We start from the raw sequence: 19,137 nt of genomic DNA on the forward strand, positions 1-19,137 counted from the left end.
AACCCTTCCCCTATGGTGAAATTAATGAATTCCATTTAAAAAAGAATAAAAACACACTGGTGAACACCCCGTATCCTTCTTAAAAAATTTAGAGGCAAAATAGGCGTTGCGGAGAACCCCCCACCCCATCAAAACAGGTGTCAAGGCATCCCTTCGCCATCAAGGACAGCTTTCTCACCCCAACACCCCTCTCTGCAGTTGCTGGCCTGGCACGAACAGAGCTAGGTCTTTCCCAACTTTCCCTCCCTCATCTAGTTACCACCCTCTTCAAAAGGAGAGGTCAGGCCGGGCACAGTGGCTCACCATGATGCATGAAGGGATAAATTCTAGCCCCTGGGACAAGGAGGAGACTAGGGAAATAAGAAACGTCAGTGTTCTCTCAGCATCTGGGATGATAGGGAAATGAAGGTAGCACAGGGGGTTTTGCTTCTTCTAGGAATGGCAGCCTTTTCTTTCAAGAAAACCAAACTGCTTTTCCTAAGAGAGCACTTTGCCCTCTTGTCCTCACCCAAGGTGAGGACAGAGCAAGACTCTGTCTCACAAAAAAAAGAAATAGAAAAAAAAAAAAAAAGAAAGAAAAGCCTCCAGCCATTTCTAGGGGACTCCTGTGGGACAGCACCTTTTTCTGAGAAATGGAGAAGGGGAGCAGATGTTGATCTCCCTCACACTTTGGCAGAAGCTGAAGAACTTCTGGATTTGGGTCTGACGTCCTCTGGGTTTTAGTAGAAACCCCCTCTCTACGAAAAATACAAAGTTAGCTGGGCATGGTGGTGCATGCCTGTAATCCCAGCTACTCGGAAGGCTGAGGCAGGAGAATCGCTTGAATCCGGGAAGTGGAGGTTGTGGTGAGCTGAGATTGCGCCACTGAACTCCAGCCTGGGCAACAAGAGCGAAACTCCATCTCAAAAAAAAAAAAAAAGAAGGAGAGGTCAGTGCTGGGCTCTTTCCCTTGCCAATCCCCTATCAAGCTCTTTTGCCAACAAAAAAGGAACCAAACATGGGTTTTCCATGCCCATGACAGTCCCCAGCGTCAAGACAGATCTGTTTCCTGGTGTCACAGGGTGAGGATAAGAGGCCAAAGTGCTTATCCACATCCTACCTCCCTTAGGAAAAGCAGTTTGGTTTTCTTGAAAGAAAAGGCTGCCATTCCTAGAAGCAGCAAAAACCCCCTGTGCTACCTTCATTTCCCTATCATCCCAGATGCTGAGAGAACACTGACATTTCTCATTTCTCTAGTCTCCTCCTTGTCCCAGGGGCTATAATTCATCCCTTCATGCAACAGGCGCTGTGCTGGGGAATAAGACCACCAGTAGAAGGCACCAGGCTGGGGGTGGTGGCTCACGCCTGTAATCTCAGCATTTTGGGAGGCCGAGGAGGATGGATCGCCTGAGGTCAGGAGTTTGAGACCAGCCTGGCTAACAAGGTGAAACCCCATTTCTAGCAAAAATACAAAAATTAGCTGGGCGTGGTGGCATGCGCCTGTAAGCCCAGCTACTCGGGAGGCCAAGGCAGGAGAATCGCTTCAACCCGGGAGGTGGAGGTTGCAGTGAGCTGAGATCACGCCATAGCACTCCAGCCTGGGCGACAGAGTGAGACTCTGTCTCACAAAAAAAAAAAAAAAGAAAGAAAGAAAGAAAAAAAAAAAGAAAAAGCCATTTCCAGGGGAGTCCTGTGGGACAGCAACTTTTTCTGAGAAATGGAGAAGGGGAGCAGATGCTGGTCTCCCTCACACTTTGGCAGAAACTGAAGAACTTCTGGATTTGGGTTTGACGTCCTCTCAACTGAGCTGATGCAGGCCAGTGCCCGATGCAGTGTGTGTGCAAGCTGCAGTGGTGGGTGGGTGGGAACGCCAGGAAGTGTTCATATGGGGGTTGAGGAAGTTTGGAGCATCATGGGAACAGAATGTGCTGGCCCTGTCCCTGAGCCATCCCCAAGCCCCTCCCACTTCCCTGGTCACTAACCAGTTCCAGCTGTGCACAGTTCTGACCATCACTTCCCATACGGCTTCTAGGAACTTATGAGTAATTAAAGAAGTGCGTGTGTATGTCTGTGTTTGTGGGTATGTAGGGGAGTCCTCCTAAAAACAGAGGTTTCCAGGGTAACAGCTTAAAAATTCAACCCCACTCTGCCAAAGAAAGCTCCCTATCTCCTGACTCCCTGAGGGGGAAACAGGTCAGAGGCTAACACCACCAACTCCCACATTTATCCAAGTCAAGGGCAAAGTCGGGGCCAGCCCTAACTTGGTTACAGCTCATGTTTTTCTCACCTCCAGTTTCCAGTTTCAGGCTCCAGACTTGCCCTTCTACCCGCCCTCCGGGATTGCCCTTTCTTCTTTCCGCAGCTTCCCTGCCCACTGCCTCCACAGGGTAAGGGTGGCTGTCAGAGGGGGTGGGCGATAGCTTCGAGATTAGCTTCTCCTGGGCTTAGAAATCTCTACAAACTTTTGCCTTCCACCCATAGCCCCACGGCCCCTGATCATTAGAAAATACTCTCAGAGGTCTACTCTACTCCCACTTGCTATAGTTTAAAATATTGTCATTAAAAATATTTCTGTAAAACTCTTTTGCCACAATTTGTGGACAGAGAGGGAAACCAATTTGCAGGAAGGGAGCAAGCAAGACAAAGAACCCATTTTTTTCTCTCAGATCAAGTTCTCTTTTTGGGGCAGGCCAGCCACATGTCCTAACCCTTCGCACACATGTCCACATCTCCCCCAGTGAGAGATGACAGATTTAGAGGGAAAAAGAGCTGGGTCAGCCTGGCTCAGGGGGTAGGGGCTGGTGGAGGGGGTGGTCATGATGCTGTGCTGGCAACAATTAGTCATCCAGTCCTTGCACATGTGCCCAGCCTGCAGCTCCTGACTCTAGGGGCTTTTGTTTGGGTGCCTGTGGGAACTCTGGGAGACTGAAGAGTGCTGAGCAAAGATGGCAGCATTAGAGCCTGCTCTAGGCTCTGCTGCATCCTAGCTATGTGACCTGAAGCAACTTATTACAGACTCAGTTTCTCTTTCCGTAAAAAGATGATAATACTGGCCAGGTGAGGTGGCTCATGCCTGTAATCCCAGCACTTTGGGAGGCCAAGGGAGGTGGATCATTTGAGCTCAGGAGTTTGAGACCAGCCTGGCCAACACAGCAAAATCCCGTCTGTACTAAAAGTACAAAAATTAGCTGGGTGTGGTGGCATGCGCCTGTAATCCCAGCTATTCGGGTGGCTGAGGCAGGAGAATTGTTTGAACCCGGGAGGCGGAGGTTGCAGTGAGCCAAGATTGCGCCACTGCACTCCCGCCTGGGCTACAGAGTGAGATTCAGTCTTAGAAAAGGAGTAAAAAAGATGATAATACCGGCTGAAGGGTTGTTGTTAACATGTAAATGAAGTTAACTATTTGGCAGCTTTTACTTTTGATTTTTTCTCCCTCTCCTGGCTCCTAAGTTGCTAGAATGTAGTTCCACCCCCAGGAGGCTGGAGTTAGTACCCACCCTCACCTTATGATAACTGCCATCTCTCTCCCTAAGACACTAAATATATATACTTTTTTTTTTTTTTTTCTGGTTAGGCACAGTGGCTCACACGTATAATCACAGCATTTTGGGAGGCTGAGGTGGGCCGATCACTTGAGCCCAAGACCAGCCTGAGCAACATAGGAAACCGGCCTCCCTCACCCCCCCACTCTCTGTACAAAAAATACAAAAATTAGCTGGGCTGGGTGGTGTGTGCCTGTAGCCCCAGTGATGCAGGAGGCTGAGGTGGGAGGATTGCTTGAGCCCAGAAGGCGAAGGTTGCAGTGAGCCAGGATTATTGTGCCACTGCATTCCAGCCTGGGAGACCCCCCCCAAAAATTTTTTTTTTCTTTTTTTCCTTACATGAGGTTTCTAAGGGGAGGGAGTAATTTGCTATAACATTCATTTCACTTTACTCCTGTCCCTTGCATCCTCCTTGTCTGTCTCTTCCCCACCCCTCCCCTCACCTCTCCTCCATTATCCTCTCTGGCTCCTAAAGCTTTCTCCTCCATCCCAGCCAGTCTCTAGGGGCTGAGGCCAGGCAGGCAGAGCTGGGTGAACTCAGTTCCACAGACAGTTTCAAAGACATGCATCAAAATGTTACTAGTGGTTCTCTTTTCGGTAGAATTTACTAGTGGTTTTCATTTTCTTCCTTGTTTGTTTTGGTATTTTCTAATACCAAATATTATAATGAATGATGAATAACTTATTCAGGAAAAAAACACAAAACATTAATTTTAAAAATCATAATTAATTTTCAATTGGCCCATGTTCTGTTCTCAAAAGGAGAAAGACTGGAAAGGGGGTAGAAAGAGAGGAGAAAGACCCCTGCAGGGGACTAAGCAGGAACTTGTCCCCAAACTCCATCATTTCCTGGGTGCATCAGCCTTGGTGATGGGCCCTGTCACTCATCGCTCAGAGGCTTTCTGTCCTTCCTTGCCTGTCACTGGTCACTTGAGACTTAGTCACCCAATGGTTACCAGTTGGGTGGTGGATGGGTCAGAGGGACCAGCATCATTGAGGGCAGCAATATGAATCAGGAGCGTCCCCCTCTTTGATCCTGGGCTGTGAGGTGTTCGCTTGTGGCCTCCCAGCCCTTCTGAGAACATAAAAGTTCAGTTACCTTTTCCCCCATTCCTATGTCTACTTCACTGTGCTTTTGAACAATATGCAAACGTTGTATGATGTGTAACTGATGGTGGAGCCTTCAGGCGTCCTAGTTACTTAAAGAACAAAGCTCTAAGTGTCAGTGTGGTGTATGGAAAGAGCAGGAGTTATAGAGTCAGCAGAAGGATTTAAATAAGGTCAGGCCAGTTGGGAGTTCCATGTTCTTGGTCAAATTTCCCTTTCTGAGTATCTATTTCCTCCTACAAAAAGTGGCCGGAATAATTTTCCCCTCACCAGATGGCTGTGAGAACTAAAGGAGATAATATATAGAGCATGTAATACATAGTAGCTTTTTTTTTTTTTACTTTTTCTTTTTTTTTGTGGGGGGACAGAGTTTCGCTCTGTCGCCCAGGATGGAGTGCAGTGGTGCAATCTCAGCTCACTGCAACCTCTGTCTCCCGGGTTCAAGCAATTCTCCTGCCTCAGCCTCCTGAGTAGCTGGGATTACAGGCGCGTGCCACCACGCCTGGCTAATTTTTGTGTTTTTAGTAGAGATGGGGTTTCACCATGTTGGCCAGGCTGGTCTCAAACTCTTGACCTCAGGTGATCCACCCACCTCGGCCTCCAAAAATGCTGGGATTACAAGTGTGAGTCACCATGCCCGGCCTTTAATTCCTTTAATTTTTTATTTCCATAGGTTTTTGGGGAACAGGTGGTATTTGATTACATGAGTTCTTTACTGTTTAGTGGTGATTTGTGAGATTTTGGTTCACCCATCACCCAATAGTAGGTATTTTTATTTTAATTAATTAATTAATTAATTTTGAGACGGAGTCTCACTCTGTCACCAGGCTGGAGTGCAGTGGCGCGATCTCAGCTCACTGCAATCTCTGCCTCCCCAGTTCAAGCAATTCTCCTGCCTCAGTCTCCCGCCTCAGTCTCCCGAGTAGCTGGGATTACAGGCGCATGCCATCGCACCTGGCTAATTTTTGTATTTTTGGTAGAGACAAGATTTCGCCATGTTGGCCAGGCTAGTCTCAAACTCCTGACCTCGTGATCTGCCCACCTCGGCCTCCGAAAGTGCTGGGATTACAGGCATGAGCCACTGCTCCCGTCCGGTATTTTTAAATGTAAGTTTTTCTTCTTTTTCTTGCATAGCATTTAAGGCCCTCTCCAAATTCTGTCTCCCAACCATTTTCCCACCCCAGTCATTCTTTGACAGTGATTTATTAAGCACAGCCTCGAAAGCACGGAGATGGCCTGGGGTAGGCACTGGGAATTCAGTGGTGAATGAAGCAGTCCTGATCCTTCTGACTTACTGAGTACGGCAGTCTCTCAGCTCTGCACTTTTACTCAAGACCTGCACTGTCTGTCTCTCGGTATCCTTTTACCCTATCAATTCCTTTTTTTTCTTTTTTTTTTTTTTTGAGATGGAGTTTTTGCTCTGTTGCCCAGGCTGGAGTGCAATGGTGCGATCTCAGCTCACTGCAACCTCTGCCTCCTGGGTTCACGTGATTCTCCTGCCTCAGCCTGCTGAGTAGCTGGGATTACAGGCGCCCACCACCACACCTGGCTAATTTTTGTATTTTTAGTAGAAACAAGGTTTCACCATGTTGGTCAGGCTGGTTTCGAACTCTTGATCTCAAGTGATTCACCCACCTCAGCCTTTCAAAGTACTAGGATTACAGGAGTGAGCCACCATGCCTGGCCTTACCCCATCAATTCTCAGCTGGCCTTCAAAGCCCATCTCAAAGCCTGCCTTCTCAGCAAACCTCCCCCCAGCCCCAAGCCCCTTAGGGTGAATCACCTCTGGCCTGGCACGCTGGCTCCCCTCTTCCCAGGTGTTTGGATCTGCCCCACTGGATCCGTAAGCTCCCTGAGAGTAGGCTCTGGGCCCTTTACTTATTTGTGCCCTTGTTAAGCCCCACCTACACCCACATATTCCAGGCTCATTAGATTCTTGAAATAATGACTTTTTATTAAAGCAGACATAAGTAGGTTTCAGGAGCATTTATATTCCCAACTTGGTCTTGGGTACAAAGAAACTGAGACTTCATGCTTGACTCCTTCACCTGAAACCCAAGCTACCTCAGCTGTTTCCTACCTCTCAGCTTATCCTAGGGAGACTCAAAGGTAGGGGCGGAGTGATTTGCTGGCCCAGGGTCCCTGAGGCATAGCGATGTCTAATTCCAGGGGATGTCCATGATCCCTATCTCTAGTCTCTCCAGAGATTCTGGTTCTCGTCCTGCCTGGATGCTCACCCTAGGGCAGTATGAAGTTTTTCCATCTCCAGCAGAGGACTCTGAGGGAAGGGATTGGGAACTCTCTTTGGTTTCTGCTCTCTGGTAGGGCAAGGGTTAATGGTGAATTGCAACATATCTCTTGGCTGAGTCACCTCCCTCTGCCTCTCCCCCAAATTCCCTTCAGCTGTTATAAAGAGGACCAGAGGCTGGAGAGTAAAAAGAACTGGAGGTAAGAGCCCCTCTGCCTAGCACTGCTCCCCCAGGCTCCCAGAAATCTCAGGTCAGAGGGCACGGACAGCCTCTGGAGCTCTTGTCTGGTGGGACCATGAACTGGCCGCAGCTGTGGCTGGGCTTCCTACTCCCCATGACAGTCTCAGGCCGGGTCCTGGGGCTTGCAGAGGTGGCGGCCGTGGTAAGTCCCCCAAGAAAGAGACCTGGGCCAGCGGAGGGACAGGGGTTACTGCTCCACAGCCCCATCCAAGCCTCCCTCCTGACCTTCAGCCTCTCTGCCTTTCCCTTGCTCTCTCTGCCCCATGGTCTACCCTGCCCATCTCCCGCTGCTTCCCCTTGTTCCACCTGAGCCCCTTCTCTAAGGTGCTTCTCCATTAGTGCTTCCATATCTGGTCCCTCCTCTCCTGATGGACCTGTTAGGTCACTTAGAAGCTTTACTCTGAGACTAACCCCCTTTTAACCTGCTTACCTCCACTGCCATCATAGGACTACCTGTCACAATATGGGTACCTACAGAAGCCTCTAGAAGGATCTAATAACTTCAAGCCAGAAGATATCACCGAGGCTCTGAGGTGAGAAGCTATGAGGTGTATGCCTTTAGGGCTAAGGTCTCAAGGTCTTCTTCCTTCTCATCCCTTCCTTTCCCCAGGCCCACCTCCTCCTGACCCTAAACCACGCCAGGGATCTAGAGATGGGTGGCGATCATTATTATGGTGGTGGGGCATGGGGTGAGATGGGGATTCACAGATGAGGAATACAGTCATTGGATCTTCCTAGGCCATAAGCACTCCTTTGGAGTCTCTACCCACATCATATCTCAAATACTAATATTTAGTTATAGTCCACATAAAGTATAATGATACGTAAAACTGAGTTGAGTTGTTGACATGCTGTTACCTTTTGTGGGCCTTTAATTTGGTACTTATTTATTTCTATTTTATAGTTTTATATGTTGATGTAATGGATTGTTTTTCTTTCTGCTCTCAGATATGTTCACGTCCCTTGAAAAGCCCCTAGGCCCTATGACAGTCCATAGATGGATGAAATTGCTCCAGAGCAAGCTGGGCTGGGAGGGGTATCCATTCAGGAAGGGAGAAGGCTGAAGGAGGACAGGCTGGCAGGTGGGAGCACTAGTGGAAAGCTCTCCAGAGCAGGGGAGCCAGACACCTCCACAGAGTAGGAGAAGGTTAGAAATTGCAGTAGAGGGGCTGGGCATGGTGGCTCATGCCTGTAATCCCAGCACTTTGGGAGATCCAGGCAGGGGGATTGCTTGAGCCCAGAAGTTTGACAGCAACCTGGTCAACATAGTGAGACTCCATCTCTACCAAAAAAGAAAGGAAGAAAGAGAAGAAAAAGGAAGGAAGGAAGGAAGGAAGGAAGGAAAAGGAAGGAAGGAAGGAAGGAAGGAAGGAAGATTGCAGTAGAGGAGGAAGGCTACACCTGAGGGCAAACTTACTCGAATAAAAGAGACTGAAAATGGGGAGATGAAGCTGGAGTATCTCCATTTCTGCAAAACAGAAGAGAAAGTCCCAGTTATGAGGACTGGAGGCTGGAGTAACCCTGTCAGCTTCAGGGATTCTGTGCTATTCTTGGCCATGACCTTGGGCAGCAGGAAGTCAAAGAGCAATCATCTCCCAGTCATTTCAGATTTTCCTGTCCTGGTAGACCCATCCCTCTCCCTCCTTCAGAGCTTTTCAGGAAGCATCTGAACTTCCAGTCTCAGGTCAGCTGGATGATGCCACAAGGGCCCGCATGAGGCAGCCTCGTTGTGGCCTAGAGGATCCCTTCAACCAGAAGACCCTTAAATACCTGTTGCTGGGTGAGAACGGAGCCTGGAAAAGGGAGGGAGAGGAGGGGGTGATGTGGTTTTGGCGTGTGGGTGGCATTAGGACAGTCTGGACCAGCTCAGTGTTGAATAGATAATCACCTGGTGATTACCTGGTTATCACCTGTCTTGGGGGTTGAGTGTCTAAACCCAGAGGAGCTCTCTGGGGTTGGCAGAAGGATCTGCAATTCTAATCTGTTTTCTGGTCATTAACAAGGCCGCTGGAGAAAGAAGCACCTGACTTTCCGCATCTTGAACCTGCCCTCCACCCTTCCATCCCACACAGCCCGGACAGCCCTGCGTCAAGCCTTCGAGGACTGGAGCAACGTGGCTCCCTTGACCTTCCGAGAGGTGCAGGCTGGCGCGGCTGACATCCGCCTCTCCTTCCATGGCCGCCAAAGCTCGTACTGTTCCAATACTTTTGATGGGCCTGGTAGGCAACACTTCTCAGTTCCCACCTCATAGACCTCTGAGATTACCTCTGTCTCCTTGAACCAGTGACTCTAGAACCTTGATGTTTGGACTGCCCTTTATCCCACCTGCACCATACACTCTCAAATTACCTTCTAATGGGAGCAGGGGCGCAGTTGGTCATCTACATGGAGCCTCCTCTTTGAAACTTCCTCCCTCCCTCCCTTCCTTCTCTCCCTCCCTCCCTCCCTTCCTTCCTTCTCTCCCTCCCTCCCTCCCTTCCTTCCTTCTCTCCCTCCCTCCCTCCCTTCCTTCTCTCCCTCCCTCCCTCCCTTCCTTCTCTCCCTCCCTCCCTTCCTTCCTTTTCTTCCTTCCTTCTTTCCCCCCCTCCCTTCTTTCCTTCCTCTCTCTTGCTTGCTTGACAGAGTCTCACTCTGTTGCCCAGACTGGAGTACAGTGACACAATCATGGCTCACTGCAGCCTCAACCTCCCAGGCTCAAGTGATCCTCTCGCCTCAGCCTCCCAGGTAGACACTACAGGCAAACACTACCACACCTGGCTAATTTTTGTAGAGATGAGGTTTTGCTATGTTGCCCAGGCTGGTCTTAAACTCCTGTACTCAAGCAATCCTCCTGCCTTGGCCTCTGAAAGTGTTGGGATTACAGGTGTGAGCCATCACCCCTGGCTGCCTATGCTTCTTTTTCTCCCTTAAGTTCCCCTGTTCAAGGCATACCTTAGAGGTATGGGCCAGAGAGGAGGTATGAGTCAGAGAGCAGGGAGTGGCTGGGGAGGTAAGGGACAGTGATGGGCATTCCTGAGAGAACTGGGTGATGACAGGGGAGTCTGAAAGGAGAGAAAGAAGCATCCAAGAGACAGTGAACATAGCTGGGGGAATTTTAAGGGCATGCATTAATGAGAGTTTATAATAGGCAGGGTGTGCTCTAGCCTAGCGGGCTCTGACCTCCTTCCTGTTCACCTTTGCCTTTGTCCAGGGAGAGTCCTGGCCCATGCCGACATCCCAGAGCTGGGCAGTGTGCACTTCGATGAAGACGAGTTCTGGACTGAGGGGACCTACCGCGGGGTGAACCTGCGCATCATTGCAGCCCATGAAGTGGGCCATGCTCTGGGGCTTGGGCACTCCCGATATTCCCAGGCCCTCATGGCCCCAGTCTACCAGGGCTACCGGCCCCACTTCAAGCTGCACCCAGATGATGTGGCAGGGATCCAGGCTCTCTATGGTCAGTCCCTCCCCCTAGTGAGGGGGAGAGTCAGTCTGACTCCCACGTCAAGGCTTGAAGAGATAGGTCTAGCCTCCATGTAGGGATATAGCTTAGTGTCTTTCTTCTTTCTTCTCCTCCAGCCCAGTTACTCAGGCTTCTTCATTCTCAGGAACAGTTTTTCTCTGACTCTTCTATGTCTAATCTTCCTTCCAGGCCTCTCTCCTGACACCCATGCTTGGGGATGGAGAATGCACATTCCTTTTTTTTTTTGAGATGGAGTCTCACTCTGTCACCCAGGCTGGAGTGCAATGGCATGATCTCGGCTCACTGCAACCTCCGCCTCCTGGGTTCAAGCGATTCTCCTGCCTCAGCCTCCCAAGTAGCTGGGATTACAGGTGCACACCACCACGCCCAGCTAATTTTTTTTGTATTTTAGTAGAGACGGGGTTTCACCATGTTGCCCAGGCTGGTCTTAAATTCCTGAGCTCAGGCAATCCACCCACCTCAGCCTCCCAAAGTGCTAGGATTATAGGCGTCAGCCACCACACCCGACAAGAATGCACATTCTAACAATCCTCCTTCTCCCTTTCTGGTGCCTCTCAAACCTAGAATGTGTCTCCTGCTGATATCAACATAATATTGCCTACCACAAATGAAAACGCTCTAGGATTCCCTTTTCCCCTCTGTATGGGGCCTCTGAGCAAAACTTACAGGAGACTGGTGCAGAGGACAGGTGCTGTGAGTTCTCTCCCTAAGCAGCATTACTTTACCTTATAGGCAAGAAGAGTCCAGTGATAAGGGATGAGGAAGAAGAAGAGACAGAGCTGCCCACTGTGCCCCCAGTGCCCACAGAACCCAGTCCCATGCCAGACCCCTGCAGTAGTGAACTGGATGCCATGATGCTGGGTGAGGCCCCTCCCCTCCAGGCTGTTGGCAGGCGGTGGGGGCAGCCTGCTGATCCTGAAGCCTGGACATATGGGAGTGACATGGGACTTCAGCATGAGCAATGGAGGTTAGACCCCAGGCATTAATGACCATGGAAGGAGACATGTGACATGGGGAGGGAGAGTTCGGAGCCAAATTAAAGGCAGCTTAGGCAGGCACTTACCAAGGTTGCTACCCTCTAAGGGCCACTAGAACACATCTGGAAATGGAGCAAGATGGAGAAAATTATATTACCCAGATTGCCTGTTAGAGAGGGTGCACCTGGTTGGAAGGACAACTAGGAAGCCACTTGGAGGGGAGGGTGAGGTTCCTAAGGAGGAATAGCTATCTGCAAGGCTTTTGTTTTGTTGAGTGGACCAAAGCTGAAATGCTCTGAGCAACAAAGCATTGAGTCCTCTTTCTCTGCCTTTAATTTTCTCCTTGAATTAAAGTAGAATGAATTTTTGAAGAATCAGCCTGCAGGGAGAGGGCAAATTGTTAGTAGGGCTGAGATACCCCTAAGTTTCTGTCTACTTGACCTCTGTCTTTTTGACTTGTTGACACACCATTACTCTCAGGGCCCCGTGGGAAGACCTATGCTTTCAAGGGGGACTATGTGTGGACTGTAACAGATTCAGGACCAGGCCCCTTGTTCCGAGTGTCTGCCCTTTGGGAGGGGCTCCCCGGTAACCTGGATGCTGCTGTCTACTCGCCTCGAACACAATGGATTCACTTCTTTAAGGGTAAGGGGGCTAGTTACAGTGTCTTACTTGAGGAGGGCCTAATCTTAAAGAAACTAAGAAAAGGAGGGAGATGAGAAGTTTCTGAATGGGTGGACCGGAGGAGACCAAAAGCTATCACCTGAGGACAGAGGTGACTTGTTCTTTCCTCACATGCTCTCAGGAGACAAGGTGTGGCGCTACATTAATTTCAAGATGTCTCCTGGCTTCCCCAAGAAGCTGAATAGGGTAGAATCTAACCTGGATGCAGCTCTCTATTGGCCTCTCAACCAAAAGGTGTTCCTCTTTAAGGTATAAAGTTCAAAGCAAGGGCAAATCCCTTCTTAGGAGGAGTGGGCTACCTTATACTGAGAAGCAAAGCTTGCGCTTGAAGGGAGATGTTCTGCAGCTGCAGTGAGCTGGGGGTAGACCTCTGGGGGTCCTAAGATCTCTCCTCTTCCTCTCCCCTCTCCCAACCCATCCCATACCCAGGGCTCCGGGTACTGGCAGTGGGACGAGCTAGCCCGAACCGACTTCAGCAGCTACCCGAAACCAATCAAGGGTTTGTTTACGGGAGTGCCAAACCAGCCCTCGGCTGCTATGAGTTGGCAAGATGGCCGAGTCTACTTCTTCAAGGGCAAAGTCTACTGGCGCCTCAACCAGCAGCTTCGAGTAGAGAAAGGCTATCCCAGAAATATTGCCCACAACTGGATGCACTGTCGTCCCCAGACTATAGACACTACCCCATCAGGTGGGAATACCACTCCCTCAGGTACGGGTACAACCTTGGATACCACTCTCTCAGCCACAGAAACCACGTTTGAATACTGACTGCTCAACCACAGACACAATCTTGGACATTAACCCCTGAGACTCCACCACCCACCCTTTCATTCCCTCCTAGAAGCCTAAGGCCTAATAGCTGAATGAAATACCTGTCTGCTTAGTAGAACCTTGCAGGTACTGTAGCAGGGGCATGACCGTAGACCTCAGGCCTCTAACACTTCCAACTCCAGCCACCACTCTCCTGTGCATTTTCACTCCTGAGAAGTGCTCCCCTAACTCAGCTCCCCTAACTTGGATTTGGCCCCCAACTCCATTTCCTGTCTGTCTTAGACAGCCCTTCCAACTGTGTCATCTCTTCTCTGGAGGTCAGTGGTAGAGGGAGATGCCTGGGTCCTGTTCTTCCTACATAAAATGCAAGAAAACAGCATGGCCAGTAAACTGAGCAAGGGCCTTGGAATCCTTGAGAATTACATTTACGTGCTTATGATTACGGGCAAGCTAATTAACCTTGTTGAATCTCAGATTCCCCATTTGCAACATTAGGTTAAGACCAGTACTGCAGGATTGTTGCACTAAATGAAATACTGTATGTGAAGTGCCTGGCACAGTGTCTGGTACATTTGTGTTTAATAAAAGCTAACTCCATGTTCATAAGAGAGGACTGAACAGCTCTTCCTCTAGCTGTCTGGCTGTGTAACTCCTACAATAGTCTGTATAATAAAGGTACCTCTATTAGATCTTTAGGGGACAGAGGATTTGTCAAGATGGTTAGCTCTTTGTTTTGGGGTGCAGAGAAAGAAAAGAGCAACAGTAGAGGCTGGACTCCCTGGTTAATGCCATTTTATTCACATGTTCTCCCTCCCTCCCATTGTAGCCTTGCTGCCCAGGGAAGGGATATGTCTTCCTTTATGCATCTGGGAAACCAGAAACAGACCTTGGGCAGGAGAGTCAGAGGGGGAAGAGTTAGAATGGGTTAGTGGCTGGAACAAAGTTCTGGTTAAGGAGGAAATTAGTGCCACCCACAGTGAGAAGCAGAGAAGGCACTTGTCTCCTATGCAGCCCTGAAGACCAGGCTCCTTTGGGCAAAAGGCAAGACTCTGGCAGGCGGGCCAATGCTCTCTCCTTGGAGCAAGAAGCCAGCTTTTGGGGAAGGCAGGTCCTGAGGCAGGCACTGCCCTGTGGTCTTCCCCAGGTTGAGGAGAGAAGTGGAAGCACCATGGAAGATAGTGCTCCCAGCTGAGGTAGGAGGCTGGGGGGTGGGTGGGGGTAGTTTAAGCCTATGGGGCCCAGGGGGAAAGGCCAAACAGAAACCCAACTACCCTCTAATGAAGGGCCTGGAGGTTGGGGTATCTTGGAGCTCCTCAGAGCCCTTCTTCCCATCAAAAAGCTATCAAATGCCTTGGAAGCTCCCTGATCCTACAAAACAAAAAAACGCTTATTTTTACCACTGTGAGGCACGCTGAGGTGGATATTTAAAAGGCTATTTCAAGACCAGGTGAGGTGGCTGTAATCCTAGCACTTTGGGAGGCTGAAGCAGGAGGATCACTTGAGCCCAGGAGTTCAAGACCAGCTTGGGCAACGTAGGGAGACCTTGTCTCTGCAAAAAAATAAAAACGAATAAATAAAAATTAGCTGTGTGTGGCGTCTGTGATCCCAGCCACTCAGGAGGCTGAATGAGAGGCTCGCTTGGGCCGGGGAAATCAAAGTTGTCATGAGCTGTGATCATGCCATGGCACTGGACACAACAAGACCTTGCCTCAAAAAAAAAAAAAAAAGCTATATGGGTAAGGCTTGGAGGGAATTCGGGAGTCAGTTTCTTTGGGGACCAGGGCACCTCTATTATTGGTCAGAGGTAAATATTCATACTTCCCTTCCTCCCCCTTCCCCATAAGACTCTTCTCTGTTCTTGGAACATATCCCTACAAGGCTGGTCTGGGTTGAGGCACAGATCCTGTCCCCAAGTCCAAGAGGTGGGGAAGTTTGTGTGCAGGTCCTATGGGCTCAAACCCTGCCCACCTAGTGTTCCCAGGCCCTCACAGGGGTGAGGGAAAAAGTGGAAGTCTAGGCTCAGGTCTGGTTAGAACCAGAGATTAAGGTGAGGGGTACAGTGGAACCACAGTCAGAATCCAGGTCCAGGACGGTGTGGGGGGCTGTGGCCTGGGGTCCTGGTCCCAGTTGGCACTCTTGAAGACTCTGGAAGTAACTCTAGAGGGACACAAGGCAGAGAGGGAGTAAGGAGGGGCCTGGGTCAGAGCCCCCCTCCCACCCTGACCATCCCCATATGCCCTCTGCTCCATCTGCCCAGGGTGTCCCCAAGCCCCCCACTCACTGGAGCGAGACTGTCAGCAGGGCTGCAGATACTGGCAGGGAGCTGGTGCCGACAGCTGCCCTCACAAAGCCCCACCCCAGAGGGGATCCAGTGCCATTTGGCCTTTTGCTGAAGGGTCTGAAGGAGTTGGAGATGGCTTTGCTGGTGGCTTAAGACTACTGCTGGCCGGGCGCGGTGGCCCACACTTGTAATCCCAGCACTTTGGGAGGCTGAGGTGGGTGGATCACTTGAGGTCAGGAGTTCAAGACCAGCCTGGCCAACGTGGTGAAACCCCATCTCTACTAAAGATACAAAAATTAGCCAGGCATGGTGATGCATATCTGTAATCCCAGTTACTTGGGAAGCTGAGGCATGAGAATCACTTGAATCCAGGAAGCGGAGGTTACAGTGAGCCAAGATCATGCCATTGTACTCCAGCCTGGGTGACAGATTGAGACTCCGTCTCAAAAAGACCACTGCTTCGGAGGGGGCAATACAGACTCAAGGAGGCCTCTTTAGACCCTGAATCCTACCCTACACACACTCACATTCTAAAGAAACCCATTTGACCTTCCTATTGTTTCTCTCAAGCCTCATCTTACCCCCATTTATTCCTTTTTTTTTTTTTTTTTTTTTTTGAGATGGAGTCTCGCTCTGTCGCCCAGGCTAGAGTGCAGTGGCGTGATCTTGGCACACTGCAAGCTCCGCCTCCTGGGTTCAAGCCATTCTTCTGCCTCAGCCTCCCGAGTAGCTGGGACTATAGGCGCCCGCCAACAGGCCCAGCTAGTTTTTTTTTTTTTGTATTTTTAGTAGAGATAGGGTTTCACCATGTTAGTCAGGATGGTCTTGATCTCCTGATCTCGTGATCCACCTGCCTTGGCCTCCCAAAGTGCTGGGATTATATGCGGGAGCCACCGTGCCCAGCACCACCCCCCCCAACAATTTATTCTAAAAGAAACTCTTTGGAACTCTATTCTTTCCTCCTAGACTTCCCTGAGATCCTCCTTTCCTTCCGTAACTCTTTCCTGCTTCCCCTGACTCCTTCAACTTTTTTTTCAGTGCCCTGCCCCATTCACCTTGGACATCCTCCCCCACTCTCCTTCCTCAAGTGTATTTCTCCCCTTCCCTCCTCAAGTCTAGGAACTGGGGACATGAGTAGGCACAGGTTGGCTGCTTCTGTACCACAGCACTAACTCACCATTGGTGTGGCCTCCATGTTCCTCAGGCATGACCTTGCTTCTGTACCACAGCACTAACTCACCATTGGTGTGGCCTCCATGTTCCTCAGGCATGACCTTGCTTCTGTACCACAGCACTAACTCACCATTAGCGTGGCCTCCATGTTCCTCAGGCACGAGCTTCCACTGGGCCAGGGCCCCAAGGGCCCCCAAGGCTGGCCAGATCCCCAGTAAGACCCAGCTATATCAGCAGTGAGAAGGCAAGGCTGGAAGTGTCTGCAGGCGTTGGCCCAGCTGACTGCCCAGTGCCAGCCCCTCCAGGAAGTAGTCAACACAGGCCACAAGCACTGCAGAACCCAGCAGGGCTGTGCCCAGAACTGTGAATGGACGTGGCCACCAAAGCGTGAGCAGGGATCCCAGCAGCGCCAGCCCCACCAGCCCCCCAGCTGGCACCTAGGCTGAAGGTGGTTGGTAGATAGGCTCGGAAGCCAGCAGGGCTCTGGCACCCAAGGTCAGGCCTAGCAGGAGACCAGTCAATAAGAGCCCAACACAGTGAACCAACACGGTGACCACGCCGCAGAGGAATCATGATGACCACGGCGATGCCCACTCTCATTTCTAGGCTCAGCTGTGTCTCCAGCACCCGCACCTTGTGGCACAGTAGGAAGCTCAACAGCGCTCCTGACAGCTGACCGGAGAGAAACATCACTGTCTTGAAGCAGCGGTAGCCTGGGAAGTGAGGCAGGAGGCATTGAGAGGCAGGAAGGGGGCTCTACAGGGATGACTGATGAATTCCAAGGGAGAGGAATGGCTCACTAGAGGAGCAGAAGACAGGAGCAGCACGTCAAGGGACCTCAAGGCCAGAGGCAGAATGGGGTAGCTTAGGGTCGGGGGGGCACTGTTTCAGGAACTGTGAAGGAATGGGAGGGAAAATCAAGAGGTAAGATGGGGAGTAAGGATAGAAAGAAGGTCTAGTCCTTTCAGGGATAGCAGATAGGAAAAAATCAGCACAAGCTGATTCAGGTTTTTGGGGAAGAGTGAAGAAGTCTGAAACATAGAGAACAATTTAGAAATGGGGTTTTCAGGTAGAAGTTAAGAGAAGAGCAAATGATAGATGCCAGAGGTGAGAGCTGGAAGGCATGGGCATGGAGGATGGACAAGAAGCTGGCAAGAGCAACACGGGCCTAGGAATACAGCCAGAGCAACATGGGCCACACTGGAGGTAGGAACCCCTGGCAGAGGAAGTGAGATGGCCCAGGAGCAAGGAGGAAAGCTGGCATCATCCTTGAGGGTGACAGTCTTGGGCAATGGCTCCCCAGGTCCTTGGCCCTGCCCTCACTGAAGCAGCAGTAGATGATTCCAAAGCAGCAGCAAAGGGCACACACCAGGGCAGGTGCCAGTTCAGGATTGTCCTGGGGTTCCAAAACACATTTTGGGTCTGGAGGCTCTGGGAGTTGTTGATTAAAGGGCCTGGGGTCAGATGTCACAGCCAGGGGCAGCAAGACTTCCTCCATGGCCAAAGAGAAAGTGGTCACAGAGGGGGAAGTGTCAGCTCCTCTCATCCATCCATGAATGTCTTTAGGGGATTGGGAAACCTGCAGCGGGGCACGGGGCAGAAACTCAGGTGCCCATAAATCTTGAGGACTCTGTACCTCTATTTCTTTTAAATAATGGTGCCCATTTCAGGAGCCAGTATGACCCTGTTGAGGTAACTGAAGAAATCTCCAGGATTGGATTGAGAGGAGCAGGATCTGTCTTTACTACTCTCTGAAACAAGGACACTTAAGTAAAATGTAAAATGAAATCTTATAAAGTAATGAAAATCTTATGAAGTAATGAGCCTTTGCCTCCCCCCACCACCCTGCAGCTCTTCAGGGTGAGGGTGGAAAGAACAGGAAGCCCTGGGTGTGTGGAGGAAGGGGTGCACGGACATTATTGCCCCATCTGCGACTGGGACTTAATACTACCCCACTGGATTGGGAAGGGTGAGGTTAATAGAGAGGGGAGAGGGAGGGAGAACAGGAGAGCATGAGTCATAGTGGGGGGTCTCTGGACATCTGCTCCAGCCCCAGGGCAGAAAGAGGGAAAAAACCAGACACCAAGAGTTTGGGAGGAGGAATTAAGTAGAGACAGTCACCCACAGTTTGTCAGGGTTTTAAAGCCTCAGCTTCATGCTGAGATGGAGTTGTTGGAGGAAGGGGCATCCAGCCACAGTCCTAATCCCACAGCCCCTCATGGAATAAGCAGGGAGTTTGTCCACAGACATCTCACATCCTGGTAGCCACTCGCACCTCCCCTTAGGATATTGGTGGGACTTTTCCTACCTCATCCTTCCCCCAGCAGTATCAGGGCTGCCAATGGGATTTGAATTCAAATCCTGAAAGGAGAACACCAAGGAGGAGCTGGCATTTTGGGCACTGTGGGAATGAAGTGGCAAAAATGCAGGCACTTTACTTTCTTCAGCTGTCCTTTGGATATCAAGGTCCTTACAGGCTGGAGGGTTGGCTCTCGGAGCTCCTCTCCTCAATCTGCTTGGAAGTCTGGGGACCCTGAACAAGCGGGGGTTGGGGAGGGGATGTTAACTACTCACCATCCTGCCAGGGTTGAGGAGAGGACGGGGTGGAAGTGCTTCCCTAGACCCCCAGATGCATCCCTGCTCGGAGGTCCTAGACGCCGGGGGTACGGCT

General features: G+C 50.5%; 1 protein-coding gene and 1 pseudogene across 4 annotated transcripts; one reads left to right on the forward strand and one right to left on the reverse strand.

Moving 5' to 3' along the window:
- Positions 1-5,709: 5,709 nt before the first annotated feature.
- Positions 5,710-13,622, forward strand: MMP19 (matrix metallopeptidase 19). Of its 3 annotated transcripts, none has more exons than XM_030822486.1 (9): positions 5,710-5,734; positions 7,032-7,650; positions 8,767-8,897; positions 9,121-9,336; positions 10,308-10,553; positions 11,313-11,441; positions 12,038-12,202; positions 12,363-12,490; positions 12,671-13,622. In XM_030822486.1, exons 3-9 carry the CDS (start codon positions 8,831-8,833, stop codon positions 13,007-13,009), a joined length of 1,290 nt encoding a protein of 429 aa, XP_030678346.1. In that variant the 5' UTR covers positions 5,710-5,734; positions 7,032-7,650; positions 8,767-8,830; the 3' UTR covers positions 13,010-13,622. The 3 variants fall into 3 exon arrangements, with proteins under 3 accessions (XP_030678346.1, XP_030678348.1, XP_030678347.1); XM_030822488.1 differs by lacking the exon at positions 5,710-5,734 and having other exon boundaries at positions 6,749-7,259; positions 7,565-7,650; XM_030822487.1 differs by lacking the exon at positions 5,710-5,734 and having other exon boundaries at positions 6,749-7,650; positions 8,796-8,897.
- A 172-nt stretch (positions 13,623-13,794) lies between these two features.
- On the reverse strand, positions 13,795-18,012 carry LOC100589303 (annotated as a pseudogene). Its single transcript, XR_004032294.1, has 4 exons — positions 17,790-18,012; positions 16,597-17,158; positions 15,294-15,451; positions 13,795-15,169 (listed from the first exon to the last, which is right to left on the reverse strand). The product of XR_004032294.1 is annotated as a transmembrane protein 198-like (transcript).
- Between the last annotated feature and the right edge of the window lie 1,125 nt (positions 18,013-19,137).

Source organism: Nomascus leucogenys, chromosome 11, assembly GCF_006542625.1.
Source record: "Nomascus leucogenys isolate Asia chromosome 11, Asia_NLE_v1, whole genome shotgun sequence".
In the NCBI taxonomy this organism is placed as follows: Eukaryota; Metazoa; Chordata; class Mammalia; order Primates; family Hylobatidae; genus Nomascus; species Nomascus leucogenys.